Source organism: Macrobrachium nipponense, chromosome 27 (genome assembly GCF_015104395.2).
Source record: "Macrobrachium nipponense isolate FS-2020 chromosome 27, ASM1510439v2, whole genome shotgun sequence".
Taxonomy (NCBI): Eukaryota; Metazoa; Arthropoda; class Malacostraca; order Decapoda; family Palaemonidae; genus Macrobrachium; species Macrobrachium nipponense.
In genome coordinates, this window is record NC_087216.1 from 9,643,251 (window position 1) to 9,665,750 (window position 22,500).

Below are 22,500 nucleotides of genomic sequence, written 5' to 3' on the forward strand. Positions count from 1 at the left end.
TTCCGTTTCGTGTCCACGCTTACCTTATGAATACTGGGGGTTCTTCCCCCCATGTTATAGTGGTGTCAGCGGTTAAGAGGGGATATAGAAAGTCTTCTTTCTTTTTTATGCCTAGGAACGCCAATGTAGAGATGGTTGGCCAGTTAGAAGATAAAAAGGGTAGAGAAAATATCCGTCCGTGGGATGGGGGGATGAGGAAAGAAAATTTCTATTAGGGTCATCAAATTTGCTCGTACCGAGATTCTTCAGGGCGGGAGTCGTGAGACAAGCAACTCAGTCTAGTTCATGAGTGAGTGTTGCTAGGGGTCATCTCACCGGTCGCGTTTGTATTGTGCCAACGAGATTTACATATTCTACGGAGAATTTCGAGTTCTTTTTTCCCATTATGGAGTGGTGAGTGTTAAACTATTGTTTTGAAGGAGTGGGTTTTGTTTAAATATTTCAGGGTTATGGGATTGGTTCAAGAGGTCAACAATTTTTCTTGTCTTTGCCCCATAGTGACGTGTTTTCTTTATTTGCACGTGTTTATAATAGACGTATGCATTCGTCTTTGTTTAAAACATAGGAGTGTATTTTCCTATGCATGGGAACTGTGCTTAGATAAGCATATTTGGCTTAGAGACAGCGGCCACAATTTTACGGGCTCAGCACATTTCTGCTAACCGTCGCAGGGAGGCATTGCATGGCGGGATATTGCAAGGGGAGTATGGCCTGCCTCGGGGGATAGTCGCATGGAAGGTACCACTAGCCTCCCTCGAGAGATAGTGCAGGGATGGGGATACTGCTGGTATGCCTCAGGTTGTTCTGCCGCTCGACTGAGGGGTTGTTCTCAGGGGGGGAGAATTTTTTTTTTCTCAGTGTGGGTGAACTCCCCCTTTTCCTTTTTTTTTTCTTAGTGTTGGGATGGATTTGGCCTTGACATTGAATGCTAAGATATCAGCTGATTGATTAGTTGATGAAGTGAAATGCCCGTAGAGTTATTTTTTAGAAAAGAGATTTTTTTTTTTTTTTTTTTTTTTTCTTGGATGAAGAGAAAAGGAAATAAGAAGAGATTTTTCTTTTCCGAAAATGAGGGGAAAAGTGGTTAACATGCACGGGATGTGTTATATGTTTCTTTGTGCCTTGAAAGACACAAATATAAGGGGGATATACAGATTATTTTTTTTTATTGTGTTGGAGAAATTACTTTGAAATGCCGATGATTGGTGTTGTATCTGTGTTGTGTGGCAATGGTGTTATGTCATGGTGTTGCATGCTGGGGAAATTGTATGTCATAGGATTCAGCAATACTGTTGTATGCTATTTGAATTTCACCTTTACTTGAAATTTTTTTTTGCAAGAGAATTATTCTGAGGAGTTTATTATTATTAATTAATTAATTATTACTTGAGGATGGGTCACGGGAGGTTTGCTTAAGTATAATTATCATTACGGGAGAATTGTTTTGCGAGAGATTTGAGATATTTCATGGGAGATTATTCAATAATTATTACAGATAATTATTCAGGGATAATTATTACAATGAATTAATGGGAGAAGTCTTGTGTTAATTAATTGTTGAGTTTTTGTAACTTTGGAGAATATTTCAGTGATTCACGGGGATGAGTCTTGCTGAATCTTGATGAATCTGATTGAATCTTGGTGAATTGTGTGGAATTTTGCTGAACTTTTGCTGAATTTTGTGCTGAAATTTTGGAGAATGGACAAGCATTAACATTGGTGATATTTTTTGTACTGATACTGATGATTTTGATGATAGCAATTTTTTTGGTGATTTTGTGATAGTGATATTTCTGATACTGATTTTTTATGTACTAATACGTGGGTGTTTTAATGCTGTCAAGGGAGGTGAAATCTTTTGTGATTATGGGAAGAACTAACAACACATTGTTTTAGTTTTTTTTTTTCTTTTTTTATGAGTTCAGCAGATAATTGCTTGACATCTAGTGAGTTACGGGAGATAGTTAATGGTGCCGTTGATTTTTCTTTTCTCCTTTTTTGGAAATTAGCCATCGCTGACACAAGTTTTTTTACCATGGGTGAATTTGAATTTATATTTTTCTCTCCAGTTGGTGTGAATATTATCTCAGTTCATGACTTTGAGTCATTGTTCGGGAACGTGTTCGTGTTTTAGCTATTTGATGCTATAGAGAAATATGTGTGAGAATTTCTTGCACGTTTTGAATGCATACGTAATGGCACTACATTTTTTCTCTGGATATTTGTGTTCCAGAAATTGTGAGTTTTCTTGCACAATACATTAGTTGTATTTGTGACAACTTTGTGAGAGATAGGAAACTTGGTTAAGTTTTCTAATGGTTATGTCGTAGTACATATGGGGAAGTCTTTGCTTAGACACTGTGAGTTGGGAATTCTGTTACAATGACTTGTGTCACATTGGTGATTTTTTCTAGAATTTTCTAGACAGTTTTATTTGCCGAGTTTTTGCCCTTTTTTAGCAGTTATGCTAAATGGAGAGAGTTTTTATAGTTTTTTACTATAACATTGAGTTATTCTCTGGAGAATTGGTGTTAGAATTGAGATATAATTGAGATATATTATTTTGGGGAGATAATTGGAGGTATATATTATTTTGGAGTTATATTTGAGATATAATATATGGGAGATATTTTTTTTTTTGGCCATTTTTGATATTTGCCAATAGTGGTATGAGCTATGTTTAGTTCAATTATTTTGCAGCCATCTTTGTTGCAAATGGAGACACATATTTGGAGATTATGGGGCAATATTTGTGAGTATGTGAGTTAGTTGCCTTGAGTGCACATTTTTTGGAGATATATATTTTTTTGGAGCCTTGTTTTGTTCCACATGGAGTTATTGGGGAAATAGAGGTAAATATTTTGTATTTGCCAAAATAGAGGTGATTATTCTCTATTCCTGGCGTGGTGTTTTTTTTTACTGACATGTGGCTTTGGAGAAATAAGAGAATAATATAAGGGGGTTGGTTATTAACCAAATGGAGGAAATATTTTTATAACCGGAGTGGTGTTATTATTAATATGGTGTCTCATAATGGAGTTGGAATTAATCTTGGGCGGGTGACCTTTTTTTTTTGTGGTTATGGGAGTTTTTTTGAGCCAAGAGGAGATTTCTGTGGTTCTCTTTTTTGATTTTGTGACTATTTAGAGGCGAATGGCATTACTGCATTACGATTTATTTGGAGATGTGTGTGCATTTTTTATGTTCACAAGTGTGTTATTCTTGGAGAAATATAATTTGGGACACAGTCATGTTGAGAGAATAAGTCTTCGAGACAAATTTTTGAACACATTAGTCATATCCTGGAGTTAATTCTGTGAAATTTGTCAGTTAGACCTTTTTTTCTTGAGAATCATGAGTTTCCAAACTTATGTGTCTGACTAGACAATTTTTGTGCTGTTGTTTGAGCATGCGTCCGCAGGCGATTTTTCTGCTGACAGGCGATGTGATGAGCCGTGTGCTGAGCGTGTGCTGATTCTTTTCCTCTGATGGTGACAGATCAGAATTTTTGCAATATCTGGAAATGTTGGCTATAGCATTTCACGAAAGCGCATGTATGAGAGTTTGCTTTCTGGCAAATTCCGTGGCTTTACATGGAGCATTTCTTGGGAAAAACGCGGGAGTTATGCATATTATACATGTATTATGTATTTTGTGATTGGGGAAATCTACTTGTGATTATCCTTTTTTTTTTTTTTTTTTTCTTCCTTTTCCTATGAGAGATATGATTTGGGGATTGAGCTTAAGTAGCATTTCTTTTTTGGACGGGAGATTTGATTTTACCGGGAGGTGTAATTTTTCGGGGGTTGTTACTTACGTAAAGGGAGTTTGACATTAAGTCTCATTGTGATTAATTATTGAGCAGTAAAGGGGTTTTTGCTGTTAAAAGTTGGAGATTTTTGCTGATTTTGTGGGTTGTTTAAATGTGTTACGTGATTCTTTTCTTTCTTGAGCTCGTTACGAATTTTTTCTTTTTTTTTTGTGAGCACATTCGAGTTCGAAATGTGAGTGCAGAATTCCGTGGAGTTGCTGTGATTTCTGAGTTGTGTGTGTGCTGATGTGCGAGTTTGGAGAATTGAGTTGGAGAACTTGATGTTTTTTTTTTCTTTGAGAGTTGCGATAATGACTTGTCATTTTAGTAGTCATATTAAGGGAGTTAATTGGGAGACGTTCAGTTAGTATTTCTGACCTTTTTGAGATCATTGTTTGATAGAGGTAGTATGTTTGGGTTAATTTTCTTAGATTGACCAAAGACCTGACTGACATACTAACACACACCCAAAAAATCGTTCCCCGACACCAGCAAGACGTCCACCAGCCGTGCCGTGAGGTTGCTGCCATGTTGGCCAGGGTGATTACAAGTATTTCCATGATGGGTGTTCGAGAGAATTCTACAGCGTGTTTTTTGGGGATCTACAAGAAGCCGTGAGGGTCTTCTACGATGAGGGAGGCATTCCGTCTTCCTACAGTTGCTACAGCCTGCTATAGCCTGTTGCTGTCTGTGCAGCTACTTGCAGACAAGCGAAGAGGGATATTCAAGAATCCTAATGCAGAAAATATGAGAGAAAATGCGTTTTGTGTTATTGGGAGATAAAGCGTGATAAGACTTTATTTTATAATGCCAGAGACGTGCAGTTTTACTTATTTTATTTTAAGCCGGCCAGTGTTTTGTATTAAAGCAATTTTGCTAGGCGGGGGCTAGCAATTATAGGTGGCCGAGCTATCTGTAAGACATAGGGTTTTGATTAATAATATATTGTTCATGCATTCTCTGTAACCTATGGAATGTGGAGAACAGGGCAGAGTAACGACCTGAGAGTAGCTGATGAATGAGATTCTAGGGGGTGGCGTGCGATAAAAATGCTTGGTTCAGGAAGTCAATGTACGACAGTTTATGAACTCTTTTCAAAGTGCCTTTGGGAAACTAGATGCAGCTAGAACAGTGAGGCGCTAGCGAACTGTGTGTTCGTATGTGCGTGTGCGCCTCTTCTATTCATAATGTATCACTAGCCAAGTCTATGGGGAAGACTTGCACAGACATTCGGGGGAGGAAGGCGAAGCCATGATGGCAGATGCCAAAGTGTTTTTATTTATCAGTGAGTGATATTCCGGTTGGGAATGGACGGATCTGGATTTCGGTGGGACAGAGTTCCCAGGGAGAGGTGTGGACTTTTGGGTGACTTGACAATGAGTTGTTTTGAGTTAGTCTGTAAGACTGGATTACTTAGTTAATTGATTTAGTTATTCTTGTAAATAAACGTTGTTATGATGCAACTCTCTCATTTTCATACCTGTTAGAATGGAGAAGAGAGGAGAGGGAGAGGATGAGAGAGAGAGAGATAGAGAGAGAGAGGAGAGAGAGGTGATTTCCTTGGAGAGAGAGAGAGAGATAGGGGTCTGCCTTCCGTTTCGTGTCCACGCTTACCTTATGAATACTGGGGGTTCTTCCCCCCATGTTATATATATATATATATAGATATATCTATATAGATATATATATATATATATATATATATATATATATATAGAATATATATATATATATATATATATATCTATACATATATATATATCTTAATATATGTATAGATATATATATGTTATGTATGGAAATATATATATATATATATATATATATATATATATATATATATATATATATTATATATATATATAATATATATATATATATATATATAATATATCTATATATATATAGTTATATATAATATATATATATATATATATATATATATATCTATATATATATAGATATATATATATATATATATAAACAGAGCTTATGTTGTTTCTTTAGCGCATATCATCTGCTTACTTTCAGTAATATACTTTCCTTTCATTCGGTGAGTCTGTGTCTGAGCGTCCTTAACCTAAGACTTTTAATTTTTTATGTTTACTCATGCATCTATTTTCAACGTCGCATTAACCTTTTTTCTATCAATTTACTGTTTTTCAATACTGTGACTCTAACTGTTGCAAATCCTTGAAAATTTGACAAGTGTCTTACAACGTCGACAAATAAATTTCTGAGGTTAGGTCACTGTTTCCCTTTTTTTTTTTTTTTTTTTTTGTACATAAAGAACTATAAAAAAGTACAAGAGGCAGTTTTCCAGATCAATGAAGTACGTCTTAGTTCACGATGTCATTGTTCCTGAAATATATGCAAGTGAAAATCACGGCTTTCGCAAGATCAAAAAAAAAAAAAAAAAAAAAAAAAAAAAAAAAAAAAAAAAAAAAAAAAAATAAAGAGGGCCTTTTACGAAATGTCAGAAATCGCGTTTCAAAACGAACAACGGGGCTAACAAGGAACAACTCCGAAATCAATGAGCGTCCCACAAACCAGAAAGCCTTTGGGAAAAAAAAAATAAAATAAAATGAAAACCTTCGGTTTCCTGGTACCTTCTCCTTCCTCCAAGATCCAAGGGATTATCCATTCCCCCCCCTAAACCCCCTTCAATACCTTTTCCATCTTCTTCTTGTCTTCTTCATTCCATTCTTTCCTTTTTTTTTGCTGTTCGTGTTTCCCGCTTTCTTTCTCTTAAAAGAACAACAACAACAAAAGGGAATTCTTTGAGGACATTCCTCGTTTGATAAGAGAGCACGTGGTTTCCCTTCTTCTTAAACGGGATAAAAATCTAAACGTCTCATGTTCCTATTCAAAGGCCACATTTTTCGACAAGGGAAGAAGGAAAGAAAACTTTTACAAAGGAAATCAATGATAGCAGTGTACAATGGGTAGTGTTCTTAAGTATATTAATTAGGGAAAATTACACCACCTTTCAGGTAAATAATTTGTTTGTTTGTTTGTTTGTATGGTGCTTTTACGTTGCATGGAACCAGTGGGTTATTCAGCAACGGGACCAACGGCTTTACGTGACTTCGGAACCACGTCGAGAGTGAACTTCTATCACCAATAATACACATCTCTGACTCCTCAATGGAATGTCCGAGATTCGAACTTGCGGCCACCCAGGTGGCAGGCCAAGACCAAACCGACTACGACACTGAAGCGCTATTTCAGGTAAATAATGACACAAGAAGTATGGTACCTTAAGAATTACCCTGTAAGACATGTCGTGATCTAGAGAAAGAGAGAGGGGGGAAAGAATACCAACGAATCATCTGAAAGTAAATACATAAAAAATACATAAATATGAAGCAACATGATACAAGCATGTGACATGGACTTGGAAATTCTAAGAAAAAAAAAATAAAATAAAAAATAAGTTATATAACTAGCAAGAAGCATTACATGTTCTTTCCTGCTTCCTCCTCATCCACCTCCTCCTTCATCCTTCTTCTTATACGACCGAGCACTTTTAATTCTTTCCTTCATTCTCTTAATGACCAGAAAATGTCAAGACAGGACAAGATGTACTAGGCGGAAGGACTGACATATGTAGCTCACCTTTTAAACGTCGGCGGAAATAGCGCTGGGACATTTTATAATTTGCACGAACTCCCGTCCGTCCACGTGGAAGCGTTAATTAAAAAGTATAAGGCAAGGTAACCAGAGAGAGAGAGAGAGAGAGAGAGAGAGAGAGAGAGAGAGAGAGAGAGAATCAATTTGTACGCACAATGGAAGAAGCACTTTAATTTTTTTTCCATTACCGCAAAAGGGGACTCAACATGCCCTTATGTTCTTTCAGGCTCTTTTAGCTACACACACACACACACACACACACACACACACACACACACACACACACACACAAGTTAATGATGTTATTTGGCCCATTCATTCCGAAATCCAAATAATATTCGGGTCTAATTTCTTGCGCGAAAAGAGTAACTACGTGAAATACAGAGCTGAGGATAGTGCCCATTGACATCAAATTCAATAAGAAATCAAGCTGAGAATAAGATACGAAACAAGACAAGCAAAGTTTAATCGCTAACTCCGGTAGTATCACAGCCGTCAACCAAAACATCAGTTCTAATGAAGCAACGACACCATTTAGAATACCATGATACGGTATAATTCTGTCTCTTCCATCCAGTGACGGTCCAAAACAGCTCGATCTTTTGCTTTTTTGTTTGTTTGTTTGTATGGTGCTTTTGCGTTGCATGGAACCAGTAATTATTCAGCAACGGGACCAACGGCTTTACGTGACTTCCGAACCACGGCGAGAGTGAACTTCTATCACCAGAAATACACATCTCTCACACCTCAATGGAATGCCGGAGAATCGAACTCGCGGCCAACGAGGTGGCAGGCCACTCTTTACATATGAGGAGTTATACAATCACTCGCGAATAAACCTGTTTAGTGGGTTATACAAACACTCACGATGAAACCTGTTTCGTGGGTCAACAAACACTCACACAGAAACCTGCTTCGTGACTAAATCCTCCTTCCATAATGATATCTACGCAAATCTCATATTTACCATTCGGTGTCCCCAACGCATTCATAATAGTTTATGAGAATCTAATGGAACTGGGGCGTTAGGGGTTGATTAAGGAGCATATGGAAGAGTTTCTAAAAAATATATGTCGATCATTAGAATCACTCGACTGTTAACCATGAAGTCTGGTTCAACGTTCATGTCGAAAGAGAGAAAAAGGACACTGCGTGACGAAAACCTCTTCTATAGTACTATAATAGATTCACATCAGCCGTGCATTTGATGTCTAGGCCAGTTCCTTACGACGCTCCTGATTGGCTGTTGATAAGCCAATGACAGGGCTAGAACGTCTTTCAAAAGTATCCCTCAGGAGAGGTGGAACATACATCCTGCCTATGTGAACTCTTGAGAGAGAGAGACTGAGAGTTTTCAGCCCCGTGACTGGCTTATCAACAGCCAATCAGGAGCGTCGTAAGGGACTGGCCTAGACATCTGATGCACCGGTGATGTGAATCTACTACGCCTGTAACTAAAATCCACAAGACCTAAGGTTACTTTTCATTCATCAAAATGCCTTAGCGCTGAGTGTTAAAAATTAACATTAATATTAGAGTTTGGTTATTATCGTTTCATTTGTGGTGGAATTTCAGTTGTACTCCACATGGGAAAATAAAAATGGTATGTCTCAGAAAATGCCCAACAATTTCGTCCTCCAATGGACCTCTTCTTGGAGCGTTTATTAAAGGAAAGAGTGGAATGGTACAGATTTCTTGAACTGAAATGTGATACTTAGGCCAATCTCCATTATCTGATCGATGACCTTCGGCAATCAATCAACCTTTCAACATCCGCGAGTCAACAGAACGCTCCCAAACCGGAACTTCATTCTTAGGAAGAAAAATGGACAAAAACAATCAACTGAGGTCCAAAGCAGCATTCCCGTCATTTTTGGCCCGATCTCTCGCCGGCCAAGAAGACTTTTTCTCTCCTACAACGTTCTGCCCAAGAACGAACCAGCAAAAAAAAAAAAAGAAAAAAAAAAAGACTATAAAAAAAGTCCTGTTCTTTCTTAAATAGAAACTTTGGCGCAGACTGCAAGTCTCCTGTCTTTTGTGCGTTTCTTTCAGGGGATGGAGGAGAGCGGGGTGGGTGTGTGGGTGGGTTTCAGAATCCAAAAAGGAAATGTTGTAAAGAATAAAACCCGGCATATGGGTTCGCATTGTTCCAGAGTAATTATGTCTAGTAGAGTAATCTGGTGGACCATGTGATGGCGGCTTTCACGTCCTTTTCCGCCTTCCTTTCAACTCAAAACTCAAATATCCTAATTCCAGATCTCTATCTCTGCTTCCCTTTCTTTCTGACCAACACACAACACACACCACAAACACACACATACACACACACACACACACACACACACATATATATATATATATATATATATATATATATATATATATATATATATATATAAATATTTGTATATGAATACCTAATTTGTATATATATATATATATATATATATATATATATATATAAATATTTGTATATGAATACCTAATTTGTAATATATATATATATATATATATATATATATATATATAATATATATATATATATGTACCTATATATATACGTATGTATACCTAATTTTATGTATATATATATATATATATATATATATATATATATATATATATATAATATATAAATTCCAATATTTTTCTCCATCTCCAAGAAACAATTTACACTGTCACACCTCACACTTTCTCTCCGTTTCCTGGAAGTCCGAGTAATTACGTAGTAAAAACTGCTGTTAACGAGAGCTCTTTAAACGAGCTAAAACAAAGAGAGAAGGGGGGGGGGAGCTGAATAGAAAACGAGACTGTTTTTCGCAGAATCGTACAAACAACGATGCTTATGGCGAAGTCTTTTCTCTGCTGGTTAGGAGACGTGGAAAACGTAATAGAACCTGACGACCAGGAATATATGTGACACTGCTCCCTCACTCGTGAAGGAGATTATGTCTCTCGTGCCGATATATCTACAGATTTAACACTTTTTTTTTGTTTGTTTGTTTGTATGGCGTTTTTACGTTGCATGGAACCAGTGGTTATTCAGCAACGGGACCAACGGCTTTACGTGACTTCCGAACCACGTCGAGAGTGAACTTCTATCACCAGAAATATACATCTCTCACTCCTCAATGGAATGGCCGAGAATCGAACTCGCGACCACCGAGGTGGGAAGTAAACACCATACCAACCACGCCACTGAGGCGCTTTTTTTTTTCTTTCTTTCCCTGAAGATAGAAGAAAATGTTTGCATATATTTAGAGCTACTTTTGAAGGATGGAGGAATCTGATGTATTGTACTATTGAAGCTATAGGAACATTTGTTCGGATTAATGCATTACGTTTGTGTGTTGAAAGATAAAGTAATCTGCTGTATCGTCTTATTAAAGCTATGGGAATATTTTTGTCCAGATTAATGCATAAAGTTTGTGTTTGTTTTGAAGGCCGAAGTAATCTCCGGTACCGTCTTCTTGAAGCTATAAAGTTAAGTATATCTTAGTTTAACCAGACCACTGAGCTGATTAACAGCTCTCCTAGGGCTGGCCCGAGGCATTAGATATTTTTACGTGGCTAGGAACCAATTGATCACCTAGCAACGGGACCTACAGTTTATTGTGGGGTCCGAACCACATTACATCGAGAAATAAATTCCTTTTGATTCCCCGTTGGCCGAGCCGAGAATCATACTTCGGATCACCGGATTGGTAGCCGAGCGCGAAAACCACTCGTCCAACGAGGAACTTCTTGAAGCTATGGGAACATGTGTCCGGATTAATGCATTAACTTTGTTTTCGTTTTGAAGGATGGACTACTCTGTCCTATCGTCATTTTAAAGCTATAGCATCGTTTATCCGGATTAATCCACAATGCTTCTTGTTGTTTCGGAGGATAAACTAATCTGTTGCACTGTCTTGTTTTCTGTATAATTACATTTAATTTCAAGAGGAGCCTGTTATACGTATAGTATCAATTTATAATGTTGATTAAATCAATAAGTCGCGTGGGGTTACTATGTACAAGTTTGAACACGATCTGTATTGGTAATTGTTTTGATTTGAAAATTTTTTAAATTTACACTTCGCGAACGCAGTTAATTAGCACAATATGGTAACACCAAAAAACACCCCCCCCCCACACACACACACACACACACACACACATATATATATATATAATATATATATATATATGTGTGTGTGTGTGTGTGTGTGTGTACGTATAAAATAGCCAGAATGACCTCATAACTTTTCAACATACTGGTACTTTTTATTGAGAGAGAGAGAGAGAGAGAGAGAGAGAGAGAGAGAGAGAGAGGAATACGCTCCACACTTCGAACCCAGGGCCGAACAGAAATAAACGAAGAAACGGTTTTACAAATCATTTTAGGATCAATTATGAATTCACATTTAAAATACTGAAAGGCATAACAAAAGTAGGCAGTAACCTATTTACAGTAAACGAAAACCAGACAAGAAATAATGGATGGAAACTAGAACTGAAGAGGTACAACACATCCCATTGTGGGAACGTCTTTACATACAAGATATGTGACACATGGAATAAACTGCCACCAGAAGTCGTAAACAGCAGCAGTGTGGAAATGTTTAAAAGAAAGCTAGGCAAAATCATTAGGACACTGTGAATGAACAGTAAAACCTGCTCCTACAGATAAGTGAGCACACGATGTCTCCTCGGATGGCCTAACAAGTCCTTGAGACATTTGTAACTCCTTGTAGCATACTAGCACTGTAAAACTGGCATTACGGTGTAATAATCGCCAACTCTTCCGGGAGTGGAATTTCACTGCTCTTGGTTGATACAGAGGGCTGCCTATACACCCTCACTTCAAAGGATCCTTTTTCCTTTGGGAAAACGACGGGCAAATATTGGCATAACTGCTGAGTCTCGTCGAATAAAAAGAGAACATTTTAACGGGTTTTTCCGTGCTGCGTTTTCAAACCTTACAGAACTTCGTTCCTTCATTTGGGTTTCTAACTATTTATCATGGTGATTTTTCTAGTATAGTCTTCAAATCTCACAGTCATAGTAATTTTAGTATATTTTTCAAACCTTATAGTCATAGTGACTTTTAGTATATTTTTCAAACATTATAGTTATAGTAATTTTTAGCATATTTTTCAAACCTTATAATTATAGTAATTTTTAGTATATTTTTCAAATCTTCTAGCCATAATAATTTTTAGTATATTTTCCAAACATTATAGTCATGGTAATTTTTAGTATATTTTTCAAACATTATAGTTATAGTAATTTTTAGTATACTTTTCAAACCTTATAGAACTTTGCTCCTTTAATTGGTTTTCTAACTATTTTTCATGTTGATTTTTCAGTATATTTTTAAGACCTTATAGTCATAATAATTTTTAATATATTTTTCAAACGTTATAGTCTTTGTAATATTTAGTATATTTTTCAAACCTTATAGAACTTTGTTCCTTTCATTGGGTTTCTAACTATATTTCATGGTGAGTTTTAGTATATTTTTCAAACATTATAGTCCTAGTAATATTTAGTATATTTTTCAAACATTATAGTCAGTAATTTCTTAGTGAATTTTTGGAACCTTATAGAACTTTGTTTCTTTAATTGGTTTTCTAACTATTTTCCATAGTAAATTTTGGTATATTTATCAAAACTTATAGAACTTTGTTTCTTTAATTGGTTTTATTACTTTTTTCATACTGATTTTTAGTATATTTTTCAAACCTTATCAAACTCTCCTGCTTGAGTGGGCTTTCTAACTATTTTTCATAGTAATTTATTTATTTTTCAAACCTTAAAAAACTTTGCTTTCTAAGTATTTTTCATAGTAAATTTCTATATATTTTCCAAACCTTATAGTACCTTGCTTCTTTAATTGCTTTCTAGCTATTTTTCATAGTAATCTTTAGTATATATCTTTAAATCTTGTAGAACTTTGTTTCTTTAAAAGCTTAAGACTTAACCCATACAGACAGAGAGGGCGAGTGTGACAGGGGCGTTGAGGGTTTGTGGGGGTCGGCGAAGGGGTGTGGGGGGGTTAGGGTGAAATCGATACGAGGGCAAGCTCTTATAACAAAATCCATGTATACCCCCAATTTCGCCAACAAAATGCGTCGCCCACACTGGACCTTATTAGCAGCTGTGACATCTCTCAAACGCTGCATAAAACTCGGCTGCATTTGATCTCCGATTTCAAATTCATTATTCTGATTTCCAATAAAGCCAGCCTAGCGGAATCAGCGTAAATAACTACCTCGTGACGCTGCAAATGAATCTCTTGGCCCGGGGACCAATGGCCAACATGACTTATCATGCTTTAAAAGTTTAAAATTAATTCCAGATGGTCAATGATTTAGATAGCATAGTGGGCAAACGCGCTAAAGCTCTTACACATCAATTCCACAAACAAATATGCATGCGTACTAAAGTCAATATATACATGAACTCAAATGTATACACTTAGTATGTCAGAATAAATAATTGGCAGACTAAATGAAACGTGATTGGTTAGATCGACTCTTCCTCTGTATATTAAGTCAATATACACATGAACTCAAATGTATATTTAGTATGTCAGAATAAACAATTGGCAGACTAAATGAAACGTGATTGGTTAGATCGAATCTTCCTCATTAAAGTCAATATATACATGAACTCAAATGTCAGTATGGCAGAATAAATAATTGGTAGCCTAAATAAAACATGGTTGATTAGATCAAGTCTTCCTCTGTATAAGAGCTAATTAATTTGACTTGTGTATTCGGTCTTCCGGGGAGGGGTCTAAAAAAGGGGTGTGTGATAAATTAATAAAAAGAAATTGATAAATACATAAAACCCGTCAAACGAAAAGTTTCCCATACCCTAAGATCTCAGATTTCTTTGGATATTGCGTACAGGAATGACGTGAAAAGACAAGAGAGCTGGTTACGACCAGAGCATTAGGAACAACTGCAAAGTACCGCCTAAAGTGGCGTTCGAGGAAACCATGAGTCGAAAAACGGTTGTGTCTTGGAGAGAGAGAGAGAGAGAGAGAGAGAGAGACCTGTAGTGCCATTACGTTGCAGAGAAGGAAAAAGCCAGATCTGCGGCAGCTCTTGGTGGTGGTTTTTGATCGAAAGAAGAAAAAGAGCTGGCGGAAGGAGATAAAGTCAAGACGGCTACATTTTGTTTTTTACAAGGGAGGTCTTGACCCAACAAGTTTAGTTTTGCAACTTGACTGGACGAAGGTTGTGGTTAGATGAGCCTGAAGGTGATCAAGTAAGATACAGATAGTAAAGAAGGCAAAAAGTACTATAATAGATTCATATCAACGGTGCATCTTGGCCAGTCCCTTACGACGCTCCTGATTGGCTGTTGATAAGCCAATCACAGGGCTGGAAACCTACAGTCTCTCGAGAGAGTTCACATAGGCAGGATGCATGTTGCACCTTTCTTGAGGGATACGTCGAGACTGAGAGTGTCCAGCCCTGTGATTGGCTTATCAACAGCCAATCAGGAGCGTCGTAAGGAACTGGCCTAGACATCAGATGCACGGTTGATGTGAATCTATTATAGTCGCTTTTCATGACGGCCTGGAAGAGGATGTTTAATCATCTGTTCCAGATCTAAAATGTCGATAACTTCTAAACTTCCAAAATACGTTCTGTAAGAATTTACACACTATAAAGAATTGAAACTTTTGAGAAAAATGAATCTAAATCTAAACGACTTAAAAGGGCCGTGAAAAAATCGAAACATAACCTGATCTATTAATGGATAAACTCGTAGGCAAAACTTAAATTTCCATTATTTATCTAATCTCAGATTCTAACGACTGTTCTCATATTCTAAAGTCCCCAAGACTTAACGTTGGATTTATAATTAAAATGTAAGCTTCCTAAATTGAACATTAAATAAACAGTTAGTTTGTTTGTTTGTATGGTGTTTTTACGTTGCATGGAACCAGTGGTTATTCAGCAGCGGGACCAACGGCTTTACGTGACTTCCGAACCACAAGAAATACGTACACATCTCTCAGCCATCAATGGAATGCCCGAGAATCGAACTCGCGTTCAACGAGGTGGCAGGCCAAGACCATACCGATCACGCCACTGAGGCGCTAAAAAAATCGTTCCCAACATCGAACTAGATAAAAGGTTTATTTCTAAGCTGTTCGAGTTGTTAGACGTAACGTTGAAGAATTACTATTTTTTAAAAATTCTTTCCTTGTTTATTAATTACGTATCTAAATCTAATTCTCACACAATAGTATTAATGTGCATCTGAAAGGATGAAAATCAGACGGAATTATTATAGAACAAAGTGGTTATAGCTCGATAAAGGCTCAAGCTTATTAAATGAAAGGGCTTATGCAGAAAGAGATTAACACATAAAGAGATTAACTTCTACAAAGTGATCAAATATATACGGGGTTCTACCTTTGTTTATATCATAATGCAGAAATAAAAAAAGAAAGATGAAATGAAACGGTAATGGCTTCAAAGAGATGCAATTATCATCTGCAGTCGCACAAACACAATATATATATATATATATATATATATATATATATATATATATATATATATATATATATATAATATATATACCATATATATATATATATATATATATATATATATAGTATATATATATATATCATATATAGTATATATATATATATATATATATATATGTATGTATGTATATCTAATTTTCGTACAAAGCGTGATCACCCGCCCATTCTCGTTCAGGAGTCGAATCTGGGACCTCTTGTTTGCCAGGCGAACGAGAATACATACATACATACATACATACATACATACACACACACACACACACACAAACACACATATCCCAGATTCGACTCCTGAGCGAGGATGGGCGGATGTTCATACTTTGTTCGAAAAATTGGTGTCATTTTATTTATTTATTTATTTATTTTTTCTTACAAAGGGGAAAGGAATTGCATGCCTAATAATTATATAAATAATTGGGATGGTTGCAACCAGGGTGAAAAAGGGCAGGAGATAGTAATCTCATCTCAAATGAACTTCTGAAAATAGCAGAACTAACAGCTTCCGAGATGGTTTATTTGGCCTGTCATTTTGCCCTGGTCTACTGACCAAGGTCTAGAGAGTATACTTTCTAGACCTTGTTACTGACCTTCAATGTATGCGATCGTGTGCCTCTCTCTCTCTCTCTCTCTCTCTCTCTCCTCTCTCTCTCTCTCTCAGGGTACCATTTTAAATGTTCCCCCTGACTGCGACATGTACGTCATATTGTAGTGGCAACCACATTTGTGCTCATGAGTTCTAAACTAACCTACAAAAATAAAAGGCTGATATTATGCACTTGGTGCATATTAAGCTTGTAAAGCAGAAATGAATCAGAGGCTTAAGTCGGGTAAAATCAGGCTTTGTGTAAAAATGTGTTGATAGAATATTAGCGATCGCTGGACTTCCTTGCTACGAATAACAATAAACATACGCACATGCACATACAAAGGAACATACTACTACTCCGAGAATGTCCAGCAATCTCAGAATGGTTTCCACACATTCGAGTTACAAGGAGCAAAATACCATTTCATAGAGTCGCCAAAAACAACCTGGCCCGCTGGGGGTGCAAGCCAGCCCGACTCAATGCGGACATACAGGGAGGGTTACAGTCAGGAAGGGCTAAAGCCGATTATGAAACCCACAGCTAAAGCTAGAAACTGATGGAGGAGGCTCATTAAAAATAGCAACACTGTCCATGTATTAAGATGAAAAAAAAGATGACGATTCGCCAAAAGAAAAAAGAAATTCCATCACAGACTGATTCATTGATTATTCTGAAACACTGCCGGAATAGCTAGCTAAAAGTCTCTTAAACAACGTATTTATATCCAGCAAACCTTATTTCTTTTATTATCCGTTTATCCCCCTGGAGGTAAATTTTAATTAAAATCGCACCCATCACAAGCTTATTCATTGATTATTCTGAAACAGAGACGGAATAGCTAGATAAAAGCCTCTTAAACGACGGTAAATTTTAATTAAAATCGCACCCATCACAAGCTTATTCATTGATTATTCTGAAACAGAGACGGAATAGCTAGATAAAAGCCTCTTAAACAACATATTTATATCCAGCAAACCTTATTTCTTTTATTATCCGTTTATCCCCTTAGAGGTAAAGTTTAATTAAAATCATACATATCACACAATATCGACATTGCCCCTTTTAGATTCGACCGAAACAGGGTAATCGGAGAAATAAAATTCATCAGCAGATTTACGTTTCTTTACCCTGGTCAGCCCTTTCACGAATTCTTAATCAGATGGATTTATCCGTGCTTTTCGTGTAATTCCCCCTATATAATAAAAACCTGTCCACGGAATGGGGCTGCCAATGAAAGAAGACTAAGAACAAAAAGGAATGAACGAAATCCTTCCATTATTCTAGTTCTCCAGATACGTGCGGGCGTGAAAGAATGGGCCGGTGCTTTCGGCAACTCGTAAAAGGTAGAAAAGCGCGATCAATGATTAGATTAACGAGATGAATCGTGAGACGGAATAATTATCTTCGTCTCTGCCGGAAAGAGAGAGAGAGAGAGAGAGGAGAGAGAGAGAGAGAGAAGAGAGAGAGAGAGAGGAGAGAGTTAGCTGAAGTTCCTTGGCTGTTGGGAAACAGCACTTGGAAATTTCTGCTGCCTCTCCAGAAGTGTATTGAGAGAGAGAGAGAGAGAGAGAGAGAGAGAGATTCCTTGGATGTTGGAAGACAGCATTCGCTTTCTCCGTAAATAGTAATGAGAGAGAGAGAGAGAGAGAGAATGTAATAGTAACAATTTTCAACGATCTCGCGTTAGAAGTGAGATTGTCAGACGAGGACGAGGCGGTTTAAAAAAAAAAAGAACCCTAAGCATATGACGTACAGAAAAATAAAAAAAATTCTTTGATAAAGAACTAAACTACATGAAACAGTCCTAAGAAGCCATTCCCTCCTCATCGTCGACTCCTCCCATCAGCCGCTTCGTGGAAGCCGAACAAGGTTTCATCTTGGGGAGTAACTTAACAACAATCGCCTCATTCTCAAAGTTCCAGGCTAAAGGTAAGTTCAGCTGCCCCTCTCTCTCCCCTGCGCCTCTCATTTCCAGGCCACTTCCATGTATGTTCGACAGCCGATGTCTGGAACTTTGGCATTCATGGGGGAAACTCGGCGTTCTATTACTGTTGATAGGGTTTGACTCTATAGGAAAATTTACTAATGGTAAAATTTCTGATGAGATGCCTTCGAAGACCATTGTAATTGGTTTCTGTGTCAACAACCAATTATTAGCTTTTTATGTGTGTGATTAGAGTATTAAATTAGAGCAAAAGGTTATTCAACAGGAAAGATTCCGAGACGCCGTGTTTAGTACAAGCCCCTTGAATAAAAGCAAAAAACGTTAACAATGCTGTAAATTCTAAATTAATTTCTGTAAATTTCTCAACTGGTCTCTCTACATTTCTCGAAGTATCTTTTTTCAGCTTCTGAAATTAGCTCGCCCGCACTGCATTGTTTACACTTTTCTACCTTGCTCAGAATTTTTTTTTTAAATATACGATATCCACACAAGGACCTCTTCTGTAATTACCGAATAAAGTGTTTTACTGATAAGCAATAATCCTTATCAGCTCAACGAAAGGCAGTCTCTGTAAATGACACTGCGATCAACGTGATTAGTAATAAAAAAATTATCTCAGTCTCTTGAATTAGAACGTATTTATTCATAAATAATTTACAATCTTGACTTTTCCCATCAAATTTAGCTTGTCGTTCTTGGTGACTCCCATACCGTTAACCCAAGAGTTTACTTCTAAGCCAAACAGCCCATATGTACTTTTAGGTCGTTAACTTTCTTAACTTATCAATATAGATTTGTTTTACAATGGTAAAGGTGTCTGTGTCTACTTCAGTCATTTTCAAACTATCCTATTTCACAGTTCAGTGAAGCTTTCTGTCCGGTACACAGGTACAGTTTGACACGGACGGTAGTCGTTTAGAGGATCTTAAAATCCAGTAATGCAACCCTTAATCCTTATACACATGTATAACCCTATAACTTGACCCCATTAGTAAGGGTAGATGCCACATTGCATACCTGGTATCGAGTAAAGTTTAAAGTATTAGGACAATGTACTGCCAGGGTAAAAAATATACATTTCCGGCCATAGATGGTACGAACTGAATAAAATTGCAGGCCCCTCCAAAATTAATACTAATGTTTGTTGTTTTGGTTTAAAATGCACAGACATTCATAAGTTAGCGATCAAATTTGTAGAATTACATTACTTGATTACCTTAATTACGTAATTACCTTAGTGTCTACAAATCGGCGTCAATTTTGTGCTTTTAAGAATGAAAGCAGTAAAACCTCCAATTTATAAAATTTTTAAGTATGCATTAGTCTTTCTGACCTAAGTTTATTCGTAGTCAATTTGTATGGTGTAAGCTTTTTACCATTTCCACTACTGCAAAACCATTGAAACAGTTTAGGCTAGATTTGGCACAAGGCAACCGTAAGTAAATGGGATTCTAATTTCTGTTTTTAAACTGAAGTTCATACCACATTCTATGGGATGATAATTCAGAAAAATTGAGAACAGGTCGGGGCTCCATAATAACAAGCAAAAGGAAAGCACCGTTCTGTAGTGTAGATTGTAGTTATAATTTTATAAACTTTAGACACCTGAGATAGGATAATAGGATGAAGCTCACTGTCGAGGTCATAAGTTTTACATATGTAGGAAAAATCTAGAATCTGTGAAAGAACTAAGTTCAAGTTTATCAAGTTAATGTGAAATTTGCGTGTAGTTCCCGAAATTTCCTGAAAACCTTAAATTGGGGTCCATGGTGGAACCATAAAAGGCCTCAAGACTAATCTCCGAGAAATATTTAGGTGAAGCACTGCCTGGATATCTCATAAGCAGCGAGTGGTCTGTCAGCCGCTCATTATTTTTAGGTTAAAAATGTAAAAAAAAAATGTTAGGCTTACTCATGACCATTTTAGTAACTTTTATTATTTTGACGAGTCCTGATTAAACACTGGGGTTAGGAGTCCTCAACATCAAAATCCTCGTTAATAGTAAAAAGCCGGTATCTATGTAGGCACCTGTCCACATAAAGAACTATTAAATTTTTTTTGGTAATTCTAAGCCCTCATTCCGCCGTAAAGTAGAGATTAGCAGTTGACGTTTTCCTACGTTATTTTACTTACTGAACAAGAATTTTAAGTAATATTTATTCGGACGACTGTAATTAACCCCTAAGGGCCAGTACTTAACACGGCGAAATACATTGGACGCCCCAATCCCTAGTGGATGTCGTATTCGCGGTTACGTTTCTTGCATGGTAATTCTAAAGAATAGTTCCGCACGGACTGCAAGGAACGTAACCGCGGATACGACATTCACTAGGGATTGGGGCGTCCAATGTATTTCGCCGTGTTTAGTACTAGCCCCCGAGGTTAATTACAGTCGTCCGAATAAATATGACTTTAAATTCTTGTTCAGTAAGTAAAATAACGTAGGAAAACGTCAACTGCCATAGTCTACTTTACCGCGACTGACTTCTTTGCATCAGTATCAATCTTCAAATATCTTCTCAGATGTACTTTACAGTGGTGATCATCACGCTCCTTTCGCTATCCAGGAGCTCATCCCAAGATGTTTTCCAAAAGAGTATCAATCCTGCAGCTTTGTTCAAGAAACTAGCACAGTCCTGTGATGGCCACAACGGAGGCTGTGGCGCAGATGACCAGAATCTCTTGGCGTCAGAAGACAAGGATACCTCTGAGCACGCAGATCCGGAAGTCTCCTCACAGCCGAGAGAGACAGGTTGCCAGCCCTACACCCACGCATGTGTACCTTATTACCAGTGCATTGACGGTGAAATAAATACCTCTGGAACTGGTTTAATTGATGTAAGGAGTAAGCCATTGAGGGTAAGTCTTAACTTTTGTTTGCTCTTATTCACGTTGAAGGATTCAAATTTCTAAATTTTTTTTTTACAATTATGTTTATAGTTGAAGTTAGAGCGTAAAATTACCGTTCTTGTGTTCGATACAATCATGTTATTCTTGGTCATGTCCATGGGTAATTTGAATGGTTTGTGAACTACTAAAGAAGAAAAAAAATGACTTTCAGGAATGTACGGATCCGCAAAATCCAACCATACCAGGCGTCTGTTGCCGAATACCAGGTGCCACTACACCCGAACCCGAAAAGCCCTGTCAAGCTGGCTTAATATGTGTAGAACGAATACAGTGTAATGCAGATGGTGCAATTAAAACAGATGGCAGTGGTGTCATCGATGTACGTGCTCACACAGTAAGTTATTTTTTTTTATCCGAGTACCTAAATTTACAAAAGCAAATTGGTCAAAGAAACCAGTAAAACAATTCTATTTTCATATCAAGCAAGGCTAGGATTTTGTACGTGCTCACACAGTAAGTTTCTTTTTTTTATCAGAGTACCTAAATTTACAAAAGCAAATTGGTCAAAGAAACCAGTAAAACACTTCTATTTTCATATCAAGCATGCTATGAAAAATCCTATCATATCAGTCTTGTGACCAATGTGCGTATACATAAAGGTATTAGTTGCCTAGTTAAATATAATTTGGATGGTTTTTTGTCTTGACTACCCTTACTGGTTCACATCCGTTGTCAAGAAAGTTTCTTTGCAGAAGATTCAGCCTTGTCGTTTAAATACTAATTCCTATGAGAGTGGGGTGTGCTGCAAACCAACGCCACTTGAAGTTTGTCCAAATTACAAAGACTGCATACTGGAATACGAATGCCATAGTGTGACTGGGCCCGAGGTGAGTATTAAATATTGTTGTATTTGTCTTGTACACTGCCAAGAATTTCACTTTTTAACTTTTATTGTAAAGAAATAATAGCTATTACTCAATACATCTATACCGACTGCCTATTAATTTCAAGATAATCCCCCCACTTGTCAGAATCTGCATTAAACTGAAAAAAAGCACATTGTATATTGACACTTTCCCAAATTCAGTGGATAAAGATTTTAACTCCTCCCCCT

At 37.0% G+C, this 22,500-nt stretch overlaps 2 protein-coding genes across 9 annotated transcripts in view; one reads left to right on the forward strand and one right to left on the reverse strand.

The window, feature by feature from the left end:
• LOC135200811 (glutamate-gated chloride channel-like) overlaps positions 1 to 22,500 on the reverse strand; it is a 517,881-nt gene that overhangs the window by 126,100 nt on the left and 369,281 nt on the right. The gene's annotated exons all lie outside the window — the stretch shown is intronic.
• The window catches only part of LOC135200810 (uncharacterized), a 6,091-nt gene continuing 1,999 nt past the window's right edge, over positions 18,409 to 22,500 (forward strand). The window contains exons 1-4 of the mRNA XM_064229469.1: positions 18,409 to 18,520; positions 21,060 to 21,395; positions 21,598 to 21,780; positions 22,139 to 22,273. Coding sequence (XP_064085539.1) covers positions 21,060 to 21,395; positions 21,598 to 21,780; positions 22,139 to 22,273 — 654 coding nt within the window. The 5' untranslated portion in view covers positions 18,409 to 18,520. The remainder of the gene's footprint in view (positions 18,521 to 21,059; positions 21,396 to 21,597; positions 21,781 to 22,138; positions 22,274 to 22,500) is intronic.